The following is a 17,806-nucleotide window of genomic DNA, read 5'->3' as shown; positions in this document are numbered from 1 at the left end:
GACTGCTTAAATAGAGCAATGAATTTGGTCTTGCCAGCTCTGTAAGATGTCTCCTATCTCCTGAAGTTAGCCTGAGTTGACTTTCATTTCAAAGTCTCTGTGGGTTAGAGAGATTCATGCTTTAGGCTCTGGAAGCTGCCAGCAGGTTAAGCATGCAGAAGTGCTGAGAGCCATCTGGATGTCCCAGAAGGATGGAGCATTGCCTTAGACACAAGGGACTCATTCCAAAACATCTCATTGCGTGCAGAGTGTTTCTCTGCTTCCCAGACACAAGGTGACTGGAGCTGTGGGAACGAGTGAGCATGGCTGCTTATGGAGAGGATAGGCAGAGAGGAAATCACAGCTGCATGTTTTGTTGACTTTCCTCTGTAACCATGAGGTGTGCAGGTAGGGGGTTGGGCTGAGGCTGCAGGCGTCTTTTGTGTTCTTGTGCTTTGCTTATGGTGCAGAAAACTCACACCTCCACACAGGAGATTTCCTGAGCTCTCTGTAATGAAGGCTTCCTAAAGATGCAGTTAGTGAAGATGGTGTTTGAATGAGGCTAACAACTCATGTCCATGGCTGTCCCATTGCTGGTGTGTCTGGATGAGAGCAGCGCCTCAAAGCATGGGTGTGCACAGCTCTGAAGTGGGATGACTTGGGGTGGGGGGAATCCCACACCAATAATTGCGCAGATCCCTTGCCTCAGTCTGAGTTTTGAATGTGCTGCATGGCCAGGGCCAAGCCATGCTTTTTGGTTTTGCAAAACCACTGTCTTATGCGCAGTGTCTTGCAACTCTTTGTCTCACAACTTAGTTGGTTTTGGGAGGTTATTTTGCTTGCAAAGCTTTTGAAACCTCTCTCATAAAGTCCCTGTTTCCTTGACTGGTGATCTGCATCTGTTTCCATTCTTGGAGTTTGGAACCAAAATGTGGAAGAGGAGTAGTCTTAGTTTCTCTTGGCAGGATCAGTGGTGCCAGGCTGCCAGCTCCCCAGCTTTGGAGCTGTAGTGGGTAGCAGACTTGTTTTCCCTCTGCTCCTTTGACCTGCTGCTGAGTGAACAGGATCACTGGGTGGTTCCTGCATGCTCCATTTACATGGACACAGAACTTTGTTGTTGCTGCTTTTGCCAGGGCTGTCCCTTCAGAGGTCTAAGCTTTTCCTGCGTGTGCTTTGGTACTGTGCTGGCACTTAAATGGGGCAGAAGCTCTGGTTTGGTCAGGGGGCTGGCCTTGATTTGTGTGCTTGGTACCAAACACACCAGTCAGTTCCTGGGTGAGGACTGCTCCTCCAGTAGCAATAGTGTGTAGGAAAAGATTTCATCTTGGAGCCCCATTTACCTGCCTTGTGTGGCAGTAGCTTGCTCCCTGAAATGGTAGTTCAGGATTTGCAGGTTGTTTGCATGTCGTGGCAGCCCTACTGAAGAGGACAACCACTGGTGTATGCCAGAAGAGGAGGCACTGCAGAGTCTGCTCCTTGCCAAAATGCAAGTTGAATTTTGCATCTTCAGAGCTCTTAGGAAAGATAAGTACTGGTATGGCCCTCCTAGATGGAGTGAGTTCACAGCAGTTCAGTTTTGGTGCATAGGAGATGAGGAGGGAAATTAACTAGTTTGGGACTGAGGGATGGGAACTTCTTCAGTCAGCACTCTGAGTTTCCAGTGATTTAGCTCCTCCCAGAGCAGGATGGTTTTACACTTGTGTCTGCAGGAAACCCATTTGCTGTGCTGTAACAACTTCAGGCTGCTCTTGTCTCGGTTATTGCTAACTCCTCTCTGAGCTTTTGATTTTTGCTTGGATTCTTACTAAAATCAGTGCCAGCAGGCTGGGCACCGTGGAGATTTTCCCTTGCTGTTTAGCCCAGGTATGAGGCCTTGAAAGATACAAGCTCATCATTCCTTCTGAACTGAGCTGGAAAGCTGCTTGTTGTGACCTCCCAGTGTAGTGCAAAAGGTTGGTTGATTTCAGCTTGGTTTTCATGGTGTGTCAGCTAAAACATTACTACCAGGTGAGGATTTCTTCCCCCGGATCAATTGGCAGTCTTGATGGCCCATGGAGGATGCTGGGTGCATCCTTTGTGGTTTGGGGGAGGATGTGTTGGACCATCCCCAGTGGTGGTTGTACTCCTTTGAAGGCCTTAGCCAGGCTTCAGCTCTGTGTATCATTCAGCAGTTTGGTGGCTCCTTGCTGGGGTTTTGGTGTTTTCATTTGAATAGGCTTTTTTTTTTTTTCTTCTTTTTGGAGGGGTTTGTGGATTTAAGGGGTTTTGAAATAATAAATGTGAATTGCTTTTAAGTTGCCCTTGGCCTGTTCGCGGGCTCTTTGGGGCAGCGTGCCCATGGGCTCTCTGGTCGTGGGCCTTTTTTGGGGGGGCACGCTGGCAGGCCCTTTGGGGCGGCGCGCTCGCAGGCTCTTGGTCGCGGGTCTTTTGGGGCGGCTCGCTCGCGGGCTCTTTGGTGGCGGGCCTTTCGGGGCGGCGCGCTCGCGGGCTCTTTGGTCGCGGGCCCTTTGGGGCGGAGCGCTCGCGGGCTCTGTGGTCGCGGGCGTCTTTTGGGGCGGCGCGCTCGCAGGCTCTGTGGTGGCGGGCCTTTTGGGGCGGCGCGCCCGCGGGCTCTTTGGTGGCGGGCCTGTTGGGGCGGCGCGCCCGTGGGCCCTTTGGTCGTGGGCCTTTTGGGGCGGCTCGCTCGCGGGCTCTTTGGTGGCGGGCCTTTTGGGGCGGCGCGCTCGCGGGCTCTTTGGTGGTGGGCCTTTTGGGGCGGCGCGCTTGCGGGCTCTTTGGTCGCGGGCCTTTTGGGGCGGCGCGCTCGCGGGCTCTGTGGTCGCGGGCGTCTTTTGGGGCGGCGCGCTCGCGGGCTCTGTGGTGGCGGGCCTGTTGGGGCGGCGCGCCCGCGGGCTCTTTGGTGGCGGACCTGTTGGGGCGGCTCGCTCGCGGGCTCTTTGGTGGCGGGCCTTTTGGGGCGGCGCGCTCGCGGGCTCTTTGGTGGTGGGCCTTTTGGGGCGGCGCGCTTGCGGGCTCTTTGGTGGCGGGCCTTTTGGGGCGGAGCGCTCGCGGGCTCTGTGGTCGCGGGCGTCTTTTGGGGCGGCGCGCTCGCGGGCTCTGTGGTGGCGGGCCTGTTGGGGCGGCGCGCCCGCGGGCTCTTTGGTGGCGGGCCTGTTGGGGCGGCTCGCTCGCGGGCTCTTTGGTGGCGGGCCTTTTGGGGCGGCGCGCTCGCGGGCTCTTTGGTGGTGGGCCTTTTGGGGCGGCGCGCTTGCGGGCTCTTTGGTGGCGGGCCTTTTGGGGCGGAGCGCTCGCGGGCTCTGTGGTCGCGGGCGTCTTTTGGGGCGGCGCGCTCGCGGGCTCTGTGGTGGCGGGCCTGTTGGGGCGGCGCGCCCGCGGGCTCTTTGGTGGCGGGCCTGTTGGGGCGGCTCGCTCGCGGGCTCTTTGGTGGCGGGCCTTTTGGGGCGGCGCGCTCGCGGGCTCTTTGGTGGTGGGCCTTTTGGGGCGGCGCGCTTGCGGGCTCTTTGGTGGCGGGCCCTTTGGGGCGGAGCGCTCGCGGGCTCTTTGGTCGCGGGCCCTTTGGGGCGGAGCGCTCGCGGGCTCTGTGGTCGCGGGCGTCTTTTGGGGCGGCGCGCTCGCAGGCTCTGTGGTGGCGGGCCTGTTGGGGCGGCGCGCTCGTGGGCTCTTTGGTGGCGGGCCTGTTGGGGCGGCGCGCCCGTGGGCCCTTTGGTCGTGGGCCTTTTGGGGCGGCTCGCTCGCGGGCTCTTTGGTGGCGGGCCTTTTGGGGCGGCGCGCTCGCGGGCTCTTTGGTGGTGGGCCTTTTGGGGCGGCGCGCTTGCGGGCTCTTTGGTGGCGGGCCTTTTGGGGCGGAGCGCTCGCGGGCTCTGTGGTCGCGGGCGTCTTTTGGGGCGGCGCGCTCGCGGGCTCTGTGGTGGCGGGCCTGTTGGGGCGGCGCGCCCGCGGGCTCTTTGGTGGCGGGCCTGTTGGGGCGGCTCGCTCGCGGGCTCTTTGGTGGCGGGCCTTTTGGGGCGGCGCGCTCGCGGGCTCTTTGGTGGTGGGCCTTTTGGGGCGGCGCGCTTGCGGGCTCTTTGGTCGCGGGCCCTTTGGGGCGGAGCGCTCGCGGGCTCTTTGGTCGCGGGCCTTTTGGGGCGGAGCGCTCGCGGGCTCTGTGGTCGCGGGCGTCTTTTGGGGCGGCGCGCTCACGGGCTCTGTGGTGGCGGGCCTTTTGGGGTGGCGCGCCCGCGGGCTCTTTGGTGGCGGGCCTGTTGGGGCGGCGTGCCCGTGGGCCCTTTGGTCGTGGGCCTTTTGGGGCGGCTTGCTCGCGGGCTCTTTGGTGGCGGGCCTTTTGGGGCGGCTCGCTCGCGGGCTCTTCGGTGGCGGGCCTTTTGGGGCGGCGCGCTCGTGGGCTCTTTGGTGGCGGGCGTCTTTTAGGGCGGCACGCTCGCGGGCTCTTTGGTGGCGGGCCTGTTGGGGCGGCGCGCTCGTGGGCTCTTTGGTGGCGGGCCTGTTGGGGCGGCGCGCTCGCGGGCTCTTTGGTCGCAGGCCTTTTGGGGCGGCTCGCTCGCAGGCTCTTTGGTGGCGGGCCTTTTGGGGCGGCGCGCTCGCGGGCTCTTTGGTCGCGGGCGTCTTTTGGGGCGGCGCGCTCGCGGGCTCTTTGGTCGCGGGCGTCTTTTGGGGCGGCGCGCTCGCGGGCTCTGTGGTGGCGGGCCTTTTGGGGCCGCGCACCCGTGGGCTCTTTGGTGGCGGGCCTTTTGGGGCGGCTCGCTCGCGGGCTCTTTGGTGGCGGGCCTTTTGGGGCGGCGCGCTTGCGGGCCCTTTGGTCGCGGGCCCTTTGGGGCGGCGCGCTTGCGGGCTCTTTGGTGGCGGGCCCTTTGGGGCGGCGCGCTTGCGGGCTCTTTGGTGGCGGGCTGTTTTTGGGGCGGCGCGCTTGCAGGCTCTTGGTTGCGGGCCTTTTGGGGTGGCGCGCTTGCGGGCCTTTTGGGGCAGCGCGCTCGTGGGCTCTTTGGTCGCGGGCGTCTTTTGGGGCGGCGCGCTCGTGGGCTCTTTGGTCGCGGGCGTCTTTTGGGGCCGCGCGCTCGTGGGCTCTGTGGTGGCGGGCCTTTTGGGGCGGCGCGCCCGCGGGCTCTTTGGTCGTGGGCCTTTTGGGGCCACGCACCCATGGGCTCTTTGGTGGCGGGCCTTTTGGGGTGGCGCGCTCGCGGGCTCTTTGGTGGCGGGCCTTTTGGGGTGGCGCGCTCGCGGGCTCTTCGGGCAGCGCACCGGCAGGCTTTTTGGTGCAGCTGTATTGATGTTCTGCATTACTCCTTTCCTGTCAAGGTGTGTGAGGACCTGCACCTCCTGATGTGGCATGCTTGCTACAGCCTTTGAGGGCTGGGCTCCAAATGTTGGAGGAGGGGAGCCTGCGCTGGTAGGGAGCAGCGGTCAGAGCTGTTGAGAGCCTGTGAGCCTTGGCTCTTTATTTCATAGTCGCCAGCAGTGTGTTTTGTGTCTGGAAGGGAGGTGGTGATGTGAGGGAGGGATCTCTCCAAGCGTTTGGATAGGTCTAACACAACTGTTCACTTCTCCAGTCAAGAGCACTGAGCGTAAGTTTGCTTCAGAAAGAGAAGCTGTGTTCAGAGCTGGTGGTAGATGGTCTAGGAGCTTGCTGAGAGCTGCAGTTCACCCACGCTGGCTCTCAAGCAGGCTGAACTCTGGTCTCTCTGTCAGGTGTCTTCATAAGGCAGCAACTCTTTCCCATGAGGGAGTCTTCAAAGGTGAGGTGGGACAGGTGCAGGTGATGCTAGAGCATGTCCTTCTGGCTAGTCTCTTGTGGAAGGGATCTGGGAATTCCTCCCCCTGCTTTGTTGCATTTTGTAGGGCACTGGGTACTGCTTTTTGCCGTTACCTGTCCCTGGTGCTAGGCAGTTGCTGTGACAGCCAAGGATAAACTAACACAGCTGGAAGGACTGAAAGCTCCTCTCTGGGAACCTGTGCAGCACAGTGCTTGGAGTCACCTCCATATGCAAAGCACTCTGTCACACCAAGGAAGTGATTTCTTTCCTAGCTTGAGGCAGGTGGCAGGGCCTTGGGCTGTGGCTGCAGTGCAGCTCTTTCAGAGCAAGTCCTGGCTGGGTGTGTCTGAGACCTGCTGAAGGGCTTCAGTCGTGGTTAGCTTTTGTGTTCATCCGGAGGGTTGTAGTCTGCTGCATTTCCATCTGAATCCTGACTTCTCTGGGCATTGTTTTAGCTTGATCTTTTTGATCCTTGCTTTCTTTCTGCCACTTGTTCTGTCTTTTTAAGTGTGATTTATCGGGTGAAGAGTCCTTATGGTTTTGGGTTTTGCTTTCTCCTTATCCTTTTCTTTAAGAATTCATTGGGGCCTTGTCTTTTATCCACAAAGAACTGAAAACACTGCCAAATGAACATTTTCCTCCTGGCACTGTTACTGTGGAGGGGAAAACATCAGTGCTTGTGATGCTCTCTTCAGCTGGGAGAGCGATTCTGAAATACTGAGGTTAAAAATTACCAATGCAATTAAAGAAATGCACAGTTTGTAAGGGCCTCCTGCTCAGAAAGGAGTTGATTTGACCCTACCACACTGAGACTTTGTTAGTTAAAAGATCCAGGACATTGCAGATGAAATTTAACTCTAAGAGCACGAACCTTCTCTCAGGCTCAGTGTGCCTGCTAGACTTTTGCTGTTACACAGGGAAGGTAATGCCTGTTGATGGCCTCCAGGAGCTCCTCTTGCCAAGAGGGAGCTGATCTCTCAATTCTGTCAGTGTGTGAAACTGAGCTCTGGGGAAGCTTTGTTTGCCTCCTTGCTCTCCAGTTCTCTTCATTATTTTTTTCCACCACAGACCAAGAGCCAGTGTTTGCTTTCCTGTTCATCCTGTGCTGAGCTCTTAGCCATTTTGTAGCCTCTCTATTGCTTACACAAGTGATAGATAAAGTAACACCAAGCTCATGCAGTACTGAAGGTTGTTTGGTATAGTTCCTTGACTCGCCATCAAACCTGAACAAGCAGAGCTGCAGACACTTTGCTTTTGATGGTGCAGAAGGCTCCATTTGTGTCATGTTTTGTACTGTAGCTAAGTGTCTGAGACAGTTCACCTTACTCTTAATTGAAATGTTGTAATCTGCCTCTTGACCAGGTACCCAGCTCACATTGAGGAGATTGACTATGAAGAAGGGAAAGTGCTTATCCATTTCAAGCGCTGGAACCATAGATACGATGAATGGTTTTGCTGGGACAGTCCTTACTTGCGTCCCTTAGAGAAAATACAGTTAAGAAAGGAAGGACTGCATGAGGAAGAAGGTTGTGCAGTAAGTAGAAATGAGGACACTGGAGTATGGAACAGTTTCATGTGCATTTGTGCAAGTCATGACCATTACAATGCTTCAGTGTTGCTGTGTTGCCTCCTGTGTAAGTTTTTTGTTCATGTAAATACTGGAGAAGGAATCACTGTGATGTGTTAATGAAGCTGCATGTTTCAGTGACTCTCTGACCTGCTGTCTTGCAGGGATTTCACATCAATGACCAGGTGCTGGCTTGCTGGTCTGACTGTCGCTTCTACCCAGCCAAAGTTACTGCTGTTAACAAAGATGGTAAGGCCTCGCTTCTGCTTTTCTCTTACTTGGCAGGAGCACAGCTCTGGTTGTATTCCAGCTTTGCTTTCTTTAGCACAGAGACAGAAGACAACTGTGAAAACTTCTCTTGTCAGTTCTGTGTCTTAGTCTGCCTCTAATGTTTGAAGCTAACCTCTTACCCCTTTCCCAAGATGAGAGCTTTCTGCTGGGGTATCCACTCAGCAATTCCTTTCAGCATATGTTTGGGAAGATGTGTTTCTTCTGAAGCTTATTGTTAGGAGCTGCACGTAGCCACTGCAAATGTAGTGTCAGAGCTGCAAAAATGCTTTGAACATCAGAAAGGAAGTGTGAGGGATTTGTTCTCATGCCGTGCTTGCTTTAGGTTGAGGATATGTTGTAAGGTCAAGAAGAAAAAGTCCATGTGGAGTATTCCACCACAAGCATGTTGGGTTTTGTGAAGAGAGCAACTCTCAGCTGCTCTTGCACCTTTATGCTTGCCATGGCTATTTCTGGTAACTTGCCCTTCTCCCTTACCTGGCCTGTGGCAAGACCTCTGCTGTTGAAGTTTCTAACACAGATGAGGCAGCTTTTAGAAAGCTAAATAAGGAGCTAGAGTGTTGGAGCTGTTAGCAAAAACTGTTAGGTAACTTCTGGTCTTTAAACTCTTCTTGCTTTATTTTCCAATTTTAGGTACATACACTGTGAAATTTTATGATGGTGTAGTCCAGACTGTCAAAAACATTCATGTCAAAGCTTTTTCCAAAGATCAGGTGAGTATTGTGTTTGTGCTGCTGGTGCCAGCTCAAAGGCACAGTTCGGGTGGCTAGATGTAATGAATTAAAATGTGAAGTGAACAAACCATCTCTGTTGTTAACATGCATCTGAAACCAGAGCTGTGCAAAGGAGAAGGTTGTACTGATCTCCTTGGGGTAGTTTGCAGAGTTCTTGGGTTCGTGCTGGGATGAACCTCCCCTGTGGGGACAGGCTGAGGCAGTTGGGGCTCTTTAGCCTGCAGAGGAAAAGGCTCCAGGGAGAGGTCTGTGGTGACAGGTTGGACTTGATAATCTTTGAGGTCTCTTCCAACCTTGATGACACTGTGAATGTCTCTCTGGAACTAAAGAAATCCTGAGTCTCCTAAGGTGCAGAATGTGCAGAGTAAAGCTGGTGGTAGGGGATGGGAACAGGCTTGGGTTGTTTCACTTGGTTGGGATTAGTTTAGATACATGCTTCTCAAAAATCAAAGGGTGGGGACTCTGAAGGGGACAGAAACTTCTGTCCCAAAGTACCCCCTGGATTGTCTTCAGGCTTTTAGGGAAGCCATCTAGCAATCTTTCCCCTCAGAGCTTTGGGAGGATGATCTTTTCTACTAATCCGTGTTCTGCTTCTGTGGTTTGGTTGTTCTCCAGACTCTCCAGCTGCTCAGTGCTGTGGCTTTAGTCTGTAGCTCTTGCTGGAAGGCAGTAGTAAGCCAAACTCCTAGAAGAATTTGTTTTTTGCTGGGGATGAGATGGACATGGTACTGCTTCTTGCTTCAGTTTCCCTGTGCAGGCACTCCTGCAGAGCAGACTGACAAATTCTGGGCCTGTGCAACTTGGTTAAAATTTCTGAGGTGCCTGCTGCAGAATTTGAGATCTGGCCACATGTTTGTGTGGTGGCTGTAGGCTGTGTTTGTACTCATAGATTCACAGAATGCTTTGGGTTGGAAGGGACTTAAAAGATCATCTGGTTTCAACCCCCCCTGTAGTGGGCAGGGACACCTTCCACTAGACCACATTGCTCAAGGCCTCATCCAGCCTCCAGGAATGGGGCATCCACAGCCTCCCTGGGTAACCTTCTGCTTTTAGTTGTCTGGAACTTTGAGCAAAGAAATGGAATCCATCTCTTCAGCACAAGCATTAAATAGAGATTCCAAGAGGTACTGTTTGAGTCTGAGGCTGCTGGTGAGAGGCACAGCATTCCTTAGAGCTGTCCTGCTCTGGCCATCTGCAGTCTAAGAGGAAGACTCAGATTTGCCAGAAAGTGCTTGTGACAGCTTTCAGCTGGCTGTGGCTGTGCCTGGCTGAGGGGTGACAAATACTCACAAAGGAACTAGCTGAGAAAGTCTTTCATCACCATGAGTAAAACTTATACCAGATAGAACTCTAAATACATGAAGCTGATCGATAAGGAACGTGGTCCTACAGAGGAGGCCATGAAGATAATCAGAGGGCTGCAGAACCTCCCCTGTGGGAGGCTGAGGGGTTAGGCTGTTTGGCCTGGAGAATAAAAGGCTCCAGGAAGACTTAGAGCAGCCATCCACTACCTGAAGGGATCCAGGAGAGCTGGGAGTGACAGGATGGGGGACAGTGGCTTTGAACTGGGAGAGGGGAGGTTGAGACTGGAGAAGAGGAAGAAATTCTTGAGAGTGAAGGTGGTGAGACACTAGCAGAGGTTATGGCTGTCTCCTCCCCAAAGGTGTTCAAGGCCAGGCTGGATGAGACCTTGAGCAACCTGTGCTGGTGGGAGGTGGTAGGGGGTTGGACCTGGATGAGCTTTAAGGTCCTGCCCAACACAAACCATTCTATCAATCTGTTGAGTGTTCTCCATAAGAGAGGCAAAATATTTTGTCTCTCCTTTAGGCAGTTGCATGTTTCTGTGTAGCTTTGGGTGGGTTTTGTGTAAGTTCTCCTCTCCATTCAAGCACTGGCTGGGAAGATTTCTGTTAACCCAAGAGGAGTTCTGCTGGGACACTTCATTCTGCCTCAAGGAATAAAGAAATCCCCAGAGAACCCCCAGAGACTTTGCTGGGGAGCTCAGGGAGCTGCAGCAGAGGGAAATCAGAAAAGAAAACCAAAACACAAAGAGAGCCCCAAAATCAAAGCACTGAAGAGCTCAAGGTTTGGCTGTGAGTTGGGGTTCTTGAGGTGTGGATTCAGGCCCAGCACTCATGTAGCAGCATGGTGGCAGTGGAGGGCAAGTGTCCTGCTCCTGTTCTCCTGCAGGAGAAACTGGAGCTGTGAAGATGGACGCTGGCCTCCAAAGCAGCTGCTGCCTGAGGGGAGCAGTGGAGGCTGGGGGTGTGTTTCTGCAGGACACTGAGCGCTGTCCCTGGGTGAGTGACAGCAGCATGCTAACCACTTGCAGTGTGCACAGGCTTGTGCAAGGACAGGCTGCTGTGGAGAGTTGGGTAACATCCAGAGGGAGTTCAGCTCACTGTGGTTTTGGTCCAGCTGCTCAAGAACACCTTGCTGAAGGTGGTTCCTGTGCGTTCAGCACTGCATACCTGATACAAATGAATGGGTCTGTGAGCAGCACAACTGATGAAACAATGTCTGAGGCTGTTTCTTGAGGTTTCATGTTTTGAGTTCCCACTGGAGCTCCTCCCATAGCTGTGGCATTTAATGAATCTGCAGAAGGCAGATTTATGCCTCTCAAAAGTGCTTCTCAGACACCTCAGAAGGTGAAATATTTTCTTCCCCTTTGCCCAGCTATTTTCATGAGACATACAGCAAAGGCAGCATACTTTGGGCTGGAAGGGACACAAGATCATCTCACTTCAACCCCCTTGCCATGAGCAGGGACATCTCCCACCAGCCCAGCCTGCTCAAGGCCTCATCCAGCCTGGCATTCCACGTGTGGGATGTTCACAACTTCTCTGGACAGCCTGTTCCAGTGTCTCAGCACCCTCACAGCAAAGACTTTCTTCCTTGCTTCCAATCTAAATCTCCCCTCTCTGTTTGAAACTGTCACCCCTCATCCTGTCACTGCACTCTGAGCAAGAGGCCCTCCCCAGCTTTCCTGTAGGCCCCTGTCATAGGGTTGGGGGAAAGGCCAGGCCCTTTCCCCCCCTGTGAGTAGAGGGAAGAAAATTGAAAGGAAAAAAAAAGCAGAGCCGGATTAGCAAAGGAGGGTGTGCTGTGTATTTACAAAGCAGTTTAGGGAACACAGGGAAATACATACAGAACTTACAGTATCTACAATATATACAGAAATACACAACAAAGTCACACAGGAATGAGAGTTCCCTCCTCTACTAAGGGGGTCCCCACCCCTGCTCCCCCTTCTCTCCCCCTTTCCCCAAAAGAGGGTTAGGAAGAGAGAAAAAAGAGAAACTGTTAATTAAAAAGCAGTTGTGTGTTAGAATGTTAGAAGAGGCCTCACGCTTTATCTGCTTCAAGGTCAAGCCTGGCCAAGGGCCCAGAAAGCTGTGAGCTGCAAAGGGAGAAAGCAAGACTGAGACTAGTCCCACTGGGAATCAAACTTAAGGCAGTGCTTCTGCCTCTCCACCAATGACGTTAGTTTAGATCTGTCTTTCGTTTGCAAACGTTGGGCCATGGTATCCCTTTGTTAGAGGCACCGCCTCAAACGGTCACAGCCCCCTTGAAGTACTGAAAGGTCACAAGGAGGTCTCCCTGGAGCCTTCTCTTCTCCAGGTCAAACTACCCCAACTCCCTCAGCCTGTCCTTACAGGAGAGGTTCTCCAGCCTCCTGTGTGGCAATGCCAGCGAGGAGCAGGGTGAGCAACCTGGCAGTGCAGGCCTAGAGCCTGCCATGGGGGTAGGCCATGCTCAGCAGAAGTGCAGAGCCAGCCAGCAGTGCAGCAAAACAGTGCTGTGCCTGCAGCATGGAACTAAAGCAGGGCACTGGTAGCTATAAACATGGAGAGTTATCTTGGGACAACAGGACATGCACCTGCATCAGCAGCCTCAGGTGACATCAGTAGTGTGACCAATAACCTGTAACAGCAGATGTGTGGCCACTCTCAGGAACCAATGAAGCCATGCCAACAAGGCACTCTGAGTTTATGTAAGCTGCAGAAGTTCCCTTGCTAGGCACTTCTGCCTTTCCTTTCCCTTCTCCTATGCTTTGCTTTACCCTGCTCTACTCACACCACAGGCCTGCAATGCTGGAGCAATAAAGGAACAATACTCGATCACATTGTCAGCTGGATTGACTCCAATCTCCGTCCTGTTACTCCTGATCCTCTTCACAGCCTCCTCTGGACCCACTCCAAAGCTCCATCTGCTTTTGATGTTGGGGGTTCTGGAGCTGGAGACAGCACTGCAGGTGGGGCCTCACCAGAGCAGAGGGGCAGAATCCCCTCGTCCTGCTGGCCACGCTGCTGAGGGTGCAGCCCAGCATGTGGCTGCTTTCTGGGCTGCAGATGCACTTTGCCAGCTCCTGGTGAGCTCCTCATCAACCAAGGCCCCCAAGTCCTCCTCCTCAGGGCTGCCCAGCCTGTGTTTGTGCTTGGCAGCAATGAGGAGAGGCTTTTGTGGCAAGCCCTTCTCCAGGTCAGAAGCAGAGGTGAAGCACAGCTCAGAGCACAACTCTCCCAAGCAGCTGGAGTGACTGAGCTCTTCTTACAGCTCAGTGGTGCTCAGCAGGGTGCTCTGCATGGGCCTAAACTGATGAGAAATTGCTGCTGTCAGTGAACACAGTGAATGACAGGTAAAACACAGCACTGGAACATAAGACATTGGAACCATGTCCAGTTTCTGTAATGCTGAAACCTTCTCCTTTAGTCTTGCCTTAGGCTTTCTGGGCCACAGGTGCCCATTGCTGGCTCATGTTCAGTTTTTCACCCACCAGTACCCCCAAGCCCTTCTCTGCAGGGCTGCTCTCAATCCCTTCATCTCCCAGCCTGAGTTGATACTGGGGGTTGCCCTGACCCAGATGCAGGACCTTGAACTTCTTGAACCTCCTGAGGCTTGCATGGAGCCACCTCTCAGGCCTGTCAGGTGCCTCCCATCCCTCAGCTGTGTCGGCTGCTGCTCATCGTGGTGCTGTCGGCAGACTCGCTCTAAGAGTGCACTCTGCTGTCCCCACTGACAGCAAAGATGTGAATTAGTGCTGGTCCCAGTGCTGCCCACTGAGGAGCTCCACTCATTGATGGTCTTCAGTGGATGTTTAGTTGGTGACCACAGCTCTTTGACCACCCAGCCAGTCCTTTAGCCACTGAGTGATCCATCCACCAACTCCATCTCTCTCCAGGATGTTGTGCAGGGCAGTGTCACAGGCTTTGCCCAGGTCTGGGTAGATGGCATCAGTTGCTGTTCCCTTGTCTGCCAGTGCTGTAACCCTGTCACAGGAGGCTATTGAATGGAACAGGCAGGATTTACTCTTAGTGAAGCTGTGTTGGCTGTCACCAACCTTTTCCTTCTGTGTGTCCTAGCAGTTTCCAGCAGGATAGGCTCCCTGGACACAGAGGTGGGACTGAGTTGTCTGTGGTTCCATGGTTTCCCAAAGAGGGGGGAAGGTTCCCCTGTCACAGTCCACAGAACCTTCACCCCACTGCCATTACCCCTCACATTTGATGCCACTTTACCTACCCTCCAGTACCCTTTATGCCCTCCAGACCTGTGGGTGCATCTCATCAGCTCCCATGACCCTGTGCTCCTTCAGGCTCATAGATGGTCTGGAACCTGGTCTTGTGGTGGCTGGTTCTTCATTGTGCCATGGAGACATGGGTGGTGTGGCTGGAGCAGTTAGTGGTGAAGACTGAGGAAAACAAAATCATGGAGCACTTTGGCCTTCTCCATGGCCCTTCCTCTGCCTTCTTTAAAGGAATGCTTGTTTCATTTGTGCTTGTTTTCCACTCCCCTCTGTGCTGAGAATTGTTAAAACAGTACCGTGGAGGGTGGGGCAGGTTGTGCCTCAACCATATTGCTGCATCTGGAGTATTTCCTGGGTCAGTAGCCTGCAGAGTGGCAGTGGTTGAAGTGCCAGTTGGTGTGAGCCAGCTGCAGACAGGACAGCTGGGCTGGGAAGAGGCAAGCTGCAGAGCAAGCAGAGTCTTCATGTCAGAGTTCTGTATAACTGAGATCAACTTCACTTTCTGTATCCAAAGAAGCACCAGGAGGCATTTGGCCTTTCTTGTCCTCTGATCCTCCCTCAGACTTTCAGCTGGTTGTGCCTTGCAGAGCTGTGGCTGGAAAGTAGCGCAGGTGATCTTTAATGCTTCGAGTGATCAGGCAGCAAGAAGAGGGAAGTTTGTCCAACTAAAGGTAGTGCTGCCTCATGACCAAATATAAATTACTGATCCAGGCACAAAGTTAGAAGGTTTCTCTTTGTCACTGCAGAGAAGTCCTGGTGCAGCCTGCAGCCAGGATGGCTGGAAAGGGAAAAATCCACTGTCAGCATCTGTCCCTGCTGGTGTTGATGTGGGTCTTGACCAAAAAACACAAGGGACATGGAGTAGCAGAGACCCCTTTGAGGTTTGGTGTTGACAGAGCTATGAGAATGTGAGATCAGCAGCAGCCTGTTGGCCAGGAGGAAAAAGCCTGTGGGGTTTTGCTCTCAGACTGCAGTGTGTGCAGTGCCTGTCGCAGGGCTCCTGGGGAGGCTGCTGATGGCAGTGTCCTCACCTAGCTCTTTACTGAGCAGGTTCAGTAGCAGTGGGAGTGACACGCTCAGTGCTGCCCTGCCTGCAGTGAGATGCTGTGGTGGAAGGAGAACAATTCTTGCATCCAGTTGATTTGTGTGTTTTTCCCTCTTTGTGCTCCTGACTCCTGCTCTTTTTCCTCAGTGTCCTGTGTGGGCTGGTAGGGACCTGACCTGTGGTTGAGAGTGAAGGGACAGCAAACGCCTCACTGGGCTGTGAGGGAGTGGGTGTGGTGCACTGTGCTCTTGAAGCTGCATAGGTCCTTGACCAGCTCAGGTGCCTCCAAGTTTTAGTCTGTGGGTTGCAGTAGGATGTTTTTGTCCTTTGGGAAGCTGGACAGAGCTGCAGGGCTGCATGCAGAGGCAGGGGCCCAGTTTTCATCTGCCCTTCTCTTCCTTCTAGAACGGTGTGGGGAATGCGAAGCCGAAGGAGAGAGGTAATGAAATTCCATCATCTCCTGAAAAGCAGGAGAGATTTAAAGAGCAGAGGAAGACAGGTAATGCAAAGAAAGACAAGGATGAAAAGACATTAAAGCCTGAGAGGAGAGTCAAGCAGCCTGATAAAGAAGGCAAACTGGTAGTCATCTCGGAAAAGGGCAAGGTCTGCGAGAAGAATCTGTCCAAGAATGGAAAAGAAGATAAAGAGAATATATCAGAGAATGATATGGAATATTCAGTAGATACAGAAATTGAGAAGAAGCCTGAAAATGACAAGGTGAAGAGTCCCCAGGAAAGCACAAAAGAAGCTAAACGGAAGCGTGGGAGACCGCCAGTGACACCAACGGGTACGGGGCTGAGCCAGCACAACCCGGAGCAGGGGCAGTCTCCTGCTCTCATAGCCCAAGGGGTGAACTTGTACCTTGGTAACTTCTCTCTGTTCAGGCTTGAGAGCATACTTGTGAGGTGGGTTTGGAGCCTCAGTGGCTTGGCCAGATGAGCCTTAGGCCAGCAGCCTTCATGCACTGTCAGGCAGGTCGGCAAGGGGGATGCAGGGGACTGCATAGGCTTGGGAAGCCAGGTGACACTGTTTATGCGAGTTCAGTGTTTTCCTTTGCAAGGCTTGGGAATTTGTGTGTAAAGAGTTTTGCAGCTTCACATCCAGTCCATTTTTGTTCTCCATTTGAATGTGTAGAGCCAAGCTCTCAGACTCTGCAGCCCATAACTTTGGAGCTGAGACGCCGAAAAATCCCTAAAGGAGCTGAAGTCCCTTCCAAGCGTCCCAGGATTGACAGACACTTGTGTGAGTACTTTTGATACTCAGCTTTCACAGCATTTAGACATGGAAATCAGTGGAGCTGAAGTGGGGGGATGTCTGTGGTGTTAACTTTGAACTGTGAGACATGAAACAGCTGAGATGCAGGACTCCTTTCCCTAGAAGCGGCCACTCATATGTCGCGATGGTGCAGGGATGCCCTCCTAAGGCCTGGAAGCTGGATTTGGATGAAGGAGGCACGAGTCCTGTTCACAGCCATAGAGCAGGCACTGATTATATTGCCTCCAATATGTAGAAGGCTATAAAAGCCTTTTTTCTAGTTGTAGGAGCTCTTTAGATGCTAGATGGAGGATCTATCATGTTGCTTGGCAAAGGAACTTCTAAATGGCACTGCAATCCCATAGCTTTTACTTAGTGTGCTGTGTAGTGGTGCTGAAGAGCCTGAATGTGTTGATGAGGAAGGAGAATTCCCTTCTCTCCAGCAGTACTGGGAACAAGGAAGTGGAGATGTGAAGCCTCTTTGCCTTCCTTGGGACCACGCTGCACATACCTCATCCAGCTCAGGGGCAAACTGATTCATGTGTCTGACTTGCCTCCCAGCTTGTGGGTTTACTGGTGACTGTGGGGTAGTTGCTGTTCACAGCAGTGGTTTACCAGCAGGATGCTGATCTTGCTTCATGAAGAGCTCAGGGAGCTCTGAGACAAGCCTGGTTTAGAACCACTGCAGGGGCTGGAGGTCTTCCAGGCAGGTCTGACCACCAAGGCTTTTGCTGTTAACCTCAGCCCTTAAACAACTTGCTTCCAAACTGTTACTGGGAGGGAAAAGCTTTAGCTTGTCAGCTGTTAGAAATCTTGGAGCTGCACAATACCATTCCACCTGTCTGTCCCAGCTCAGGAAAAACTGAAGAATTCTTCAGATAACCCTGAAAGAGACCAGGTCAGGAGGCGATCTTCCAGACTCTCATCTAGTATTAGCCATGAAATCTTCACTACAGATCATGTCACAGCTTCAGCAGCAATTCAGCCTTTGAAAGATGCAGAATGTAACCAACAGGAATCTGGGAAGGGTAAGCAGCTTCCTGCTGTACTCTGGGTTTGTGGTGGCATGGCAGTCATCTAGTTGCTGCAAGCCTTTTATTTTCACCTGCAGGCTCTCTCTCTGCAGTGAGGACTAGTTCAGCAGCAGTGTTCTGACAGCTCTCTGCTGCCCTGATTGCCCTTTGCTTTGGATTCCCTCTCCACCAAGTAACCCTGGCATTCCCTGTGTGTGCTGGGAGTTTTTCCAGTAGAGGGATAACTGGTCTTGCAAAAGCAGAGCTCCCTAGGTTGTAAAAGCTTAGAGGAACCGTGGTGGTTGTTCCTCCTGTACTCTCTGGAAGGGCTGCAAGTTATGCTTGTGAAGGTGAGGTAATTGCAGAGTTTTAACACTTTAGATTGAGGAAGTAACCCAAATGCTAAACTTAGAGTTGAATTGAACTTGATAAACTTCTATTCTTAGGCTCGGTTGGAGAGAGTGCTCCCACTTCCTGCCCTGTGCTTCACTGCCTTTCCTGTTCAGGGGGAGCTCTGGCAATGGTGTGGGGAGAGCTGTCCTGCTTTAGGCTAGAAAGAGTTACCTGCCTGCATGTTGCTAAGCAGCTGTAAATGTAGAGGGCTGTGCTGTGTTAACACAGAAGGAAGTGTTGACACCGCCAGTCGGTGTGTGCA

General features: G+C 53.3%; 1 protein-coding gene across 8 annotated transcripts in view; it reads left to right on the top strand.

Moving 5' to 3' along the window:
- Positions 1-17,806, top strand: part of PHF20 (PHD finger protein 20) — a 74,304-nt gene that overhangs the window by 13,782 nt on the left and 42,716 nt on the right. For all 8 annotated transcript variants that reach the window (XM_068167318.1, XM_068167317.1, XM_068167316.1 and 5 more), the window contains 6 exons: positions 7,089-7,260; positions 7,458-7,542; positions 8,215-8,294; positions 15,290-15,671; positions 16,019-16,126; positions 16,990-17,166. In XM_068167318.1, coding sequence (XP_068023419.1) covers positions 7,089-7,260; positions 7,458-7,542; positions 8,215-8,294; positions 15,290-15,671; positions 16,019-16,126; positions 16,990-17,166 — 1,004 coding nt within the window. The remainder of the gene's footprint in view (positions 1-7,088; positions 7,261-7,457; positions 7,543-8,214; positions 8,295-15,289; positions 15,672-16,018; positions 16,127-16,989; positions 17,167-17,806) is intronic.

Source organism: Melanerpes formicivorus, unplaced genomic scaffold, assembly GCF_026170545.1.
Source record: "Melanerpes formicivorus ecotype bairdi unplaced genomic scaffold, bMelFor1.0.p_v2 SCAF_115, whole genome shotgun sequence".
Lineage (NCBI taxonomy): Eukaryota > Metazoa > Chordata > Aves > Piciformes > Picidae > Melanerpes > Melanerpes formicivorus.
The sequence above is the reverse complement of the archived record's forward strand: the minus strand, read 5'-3'. Positions and strand labels throughout refer to the sequence as shown.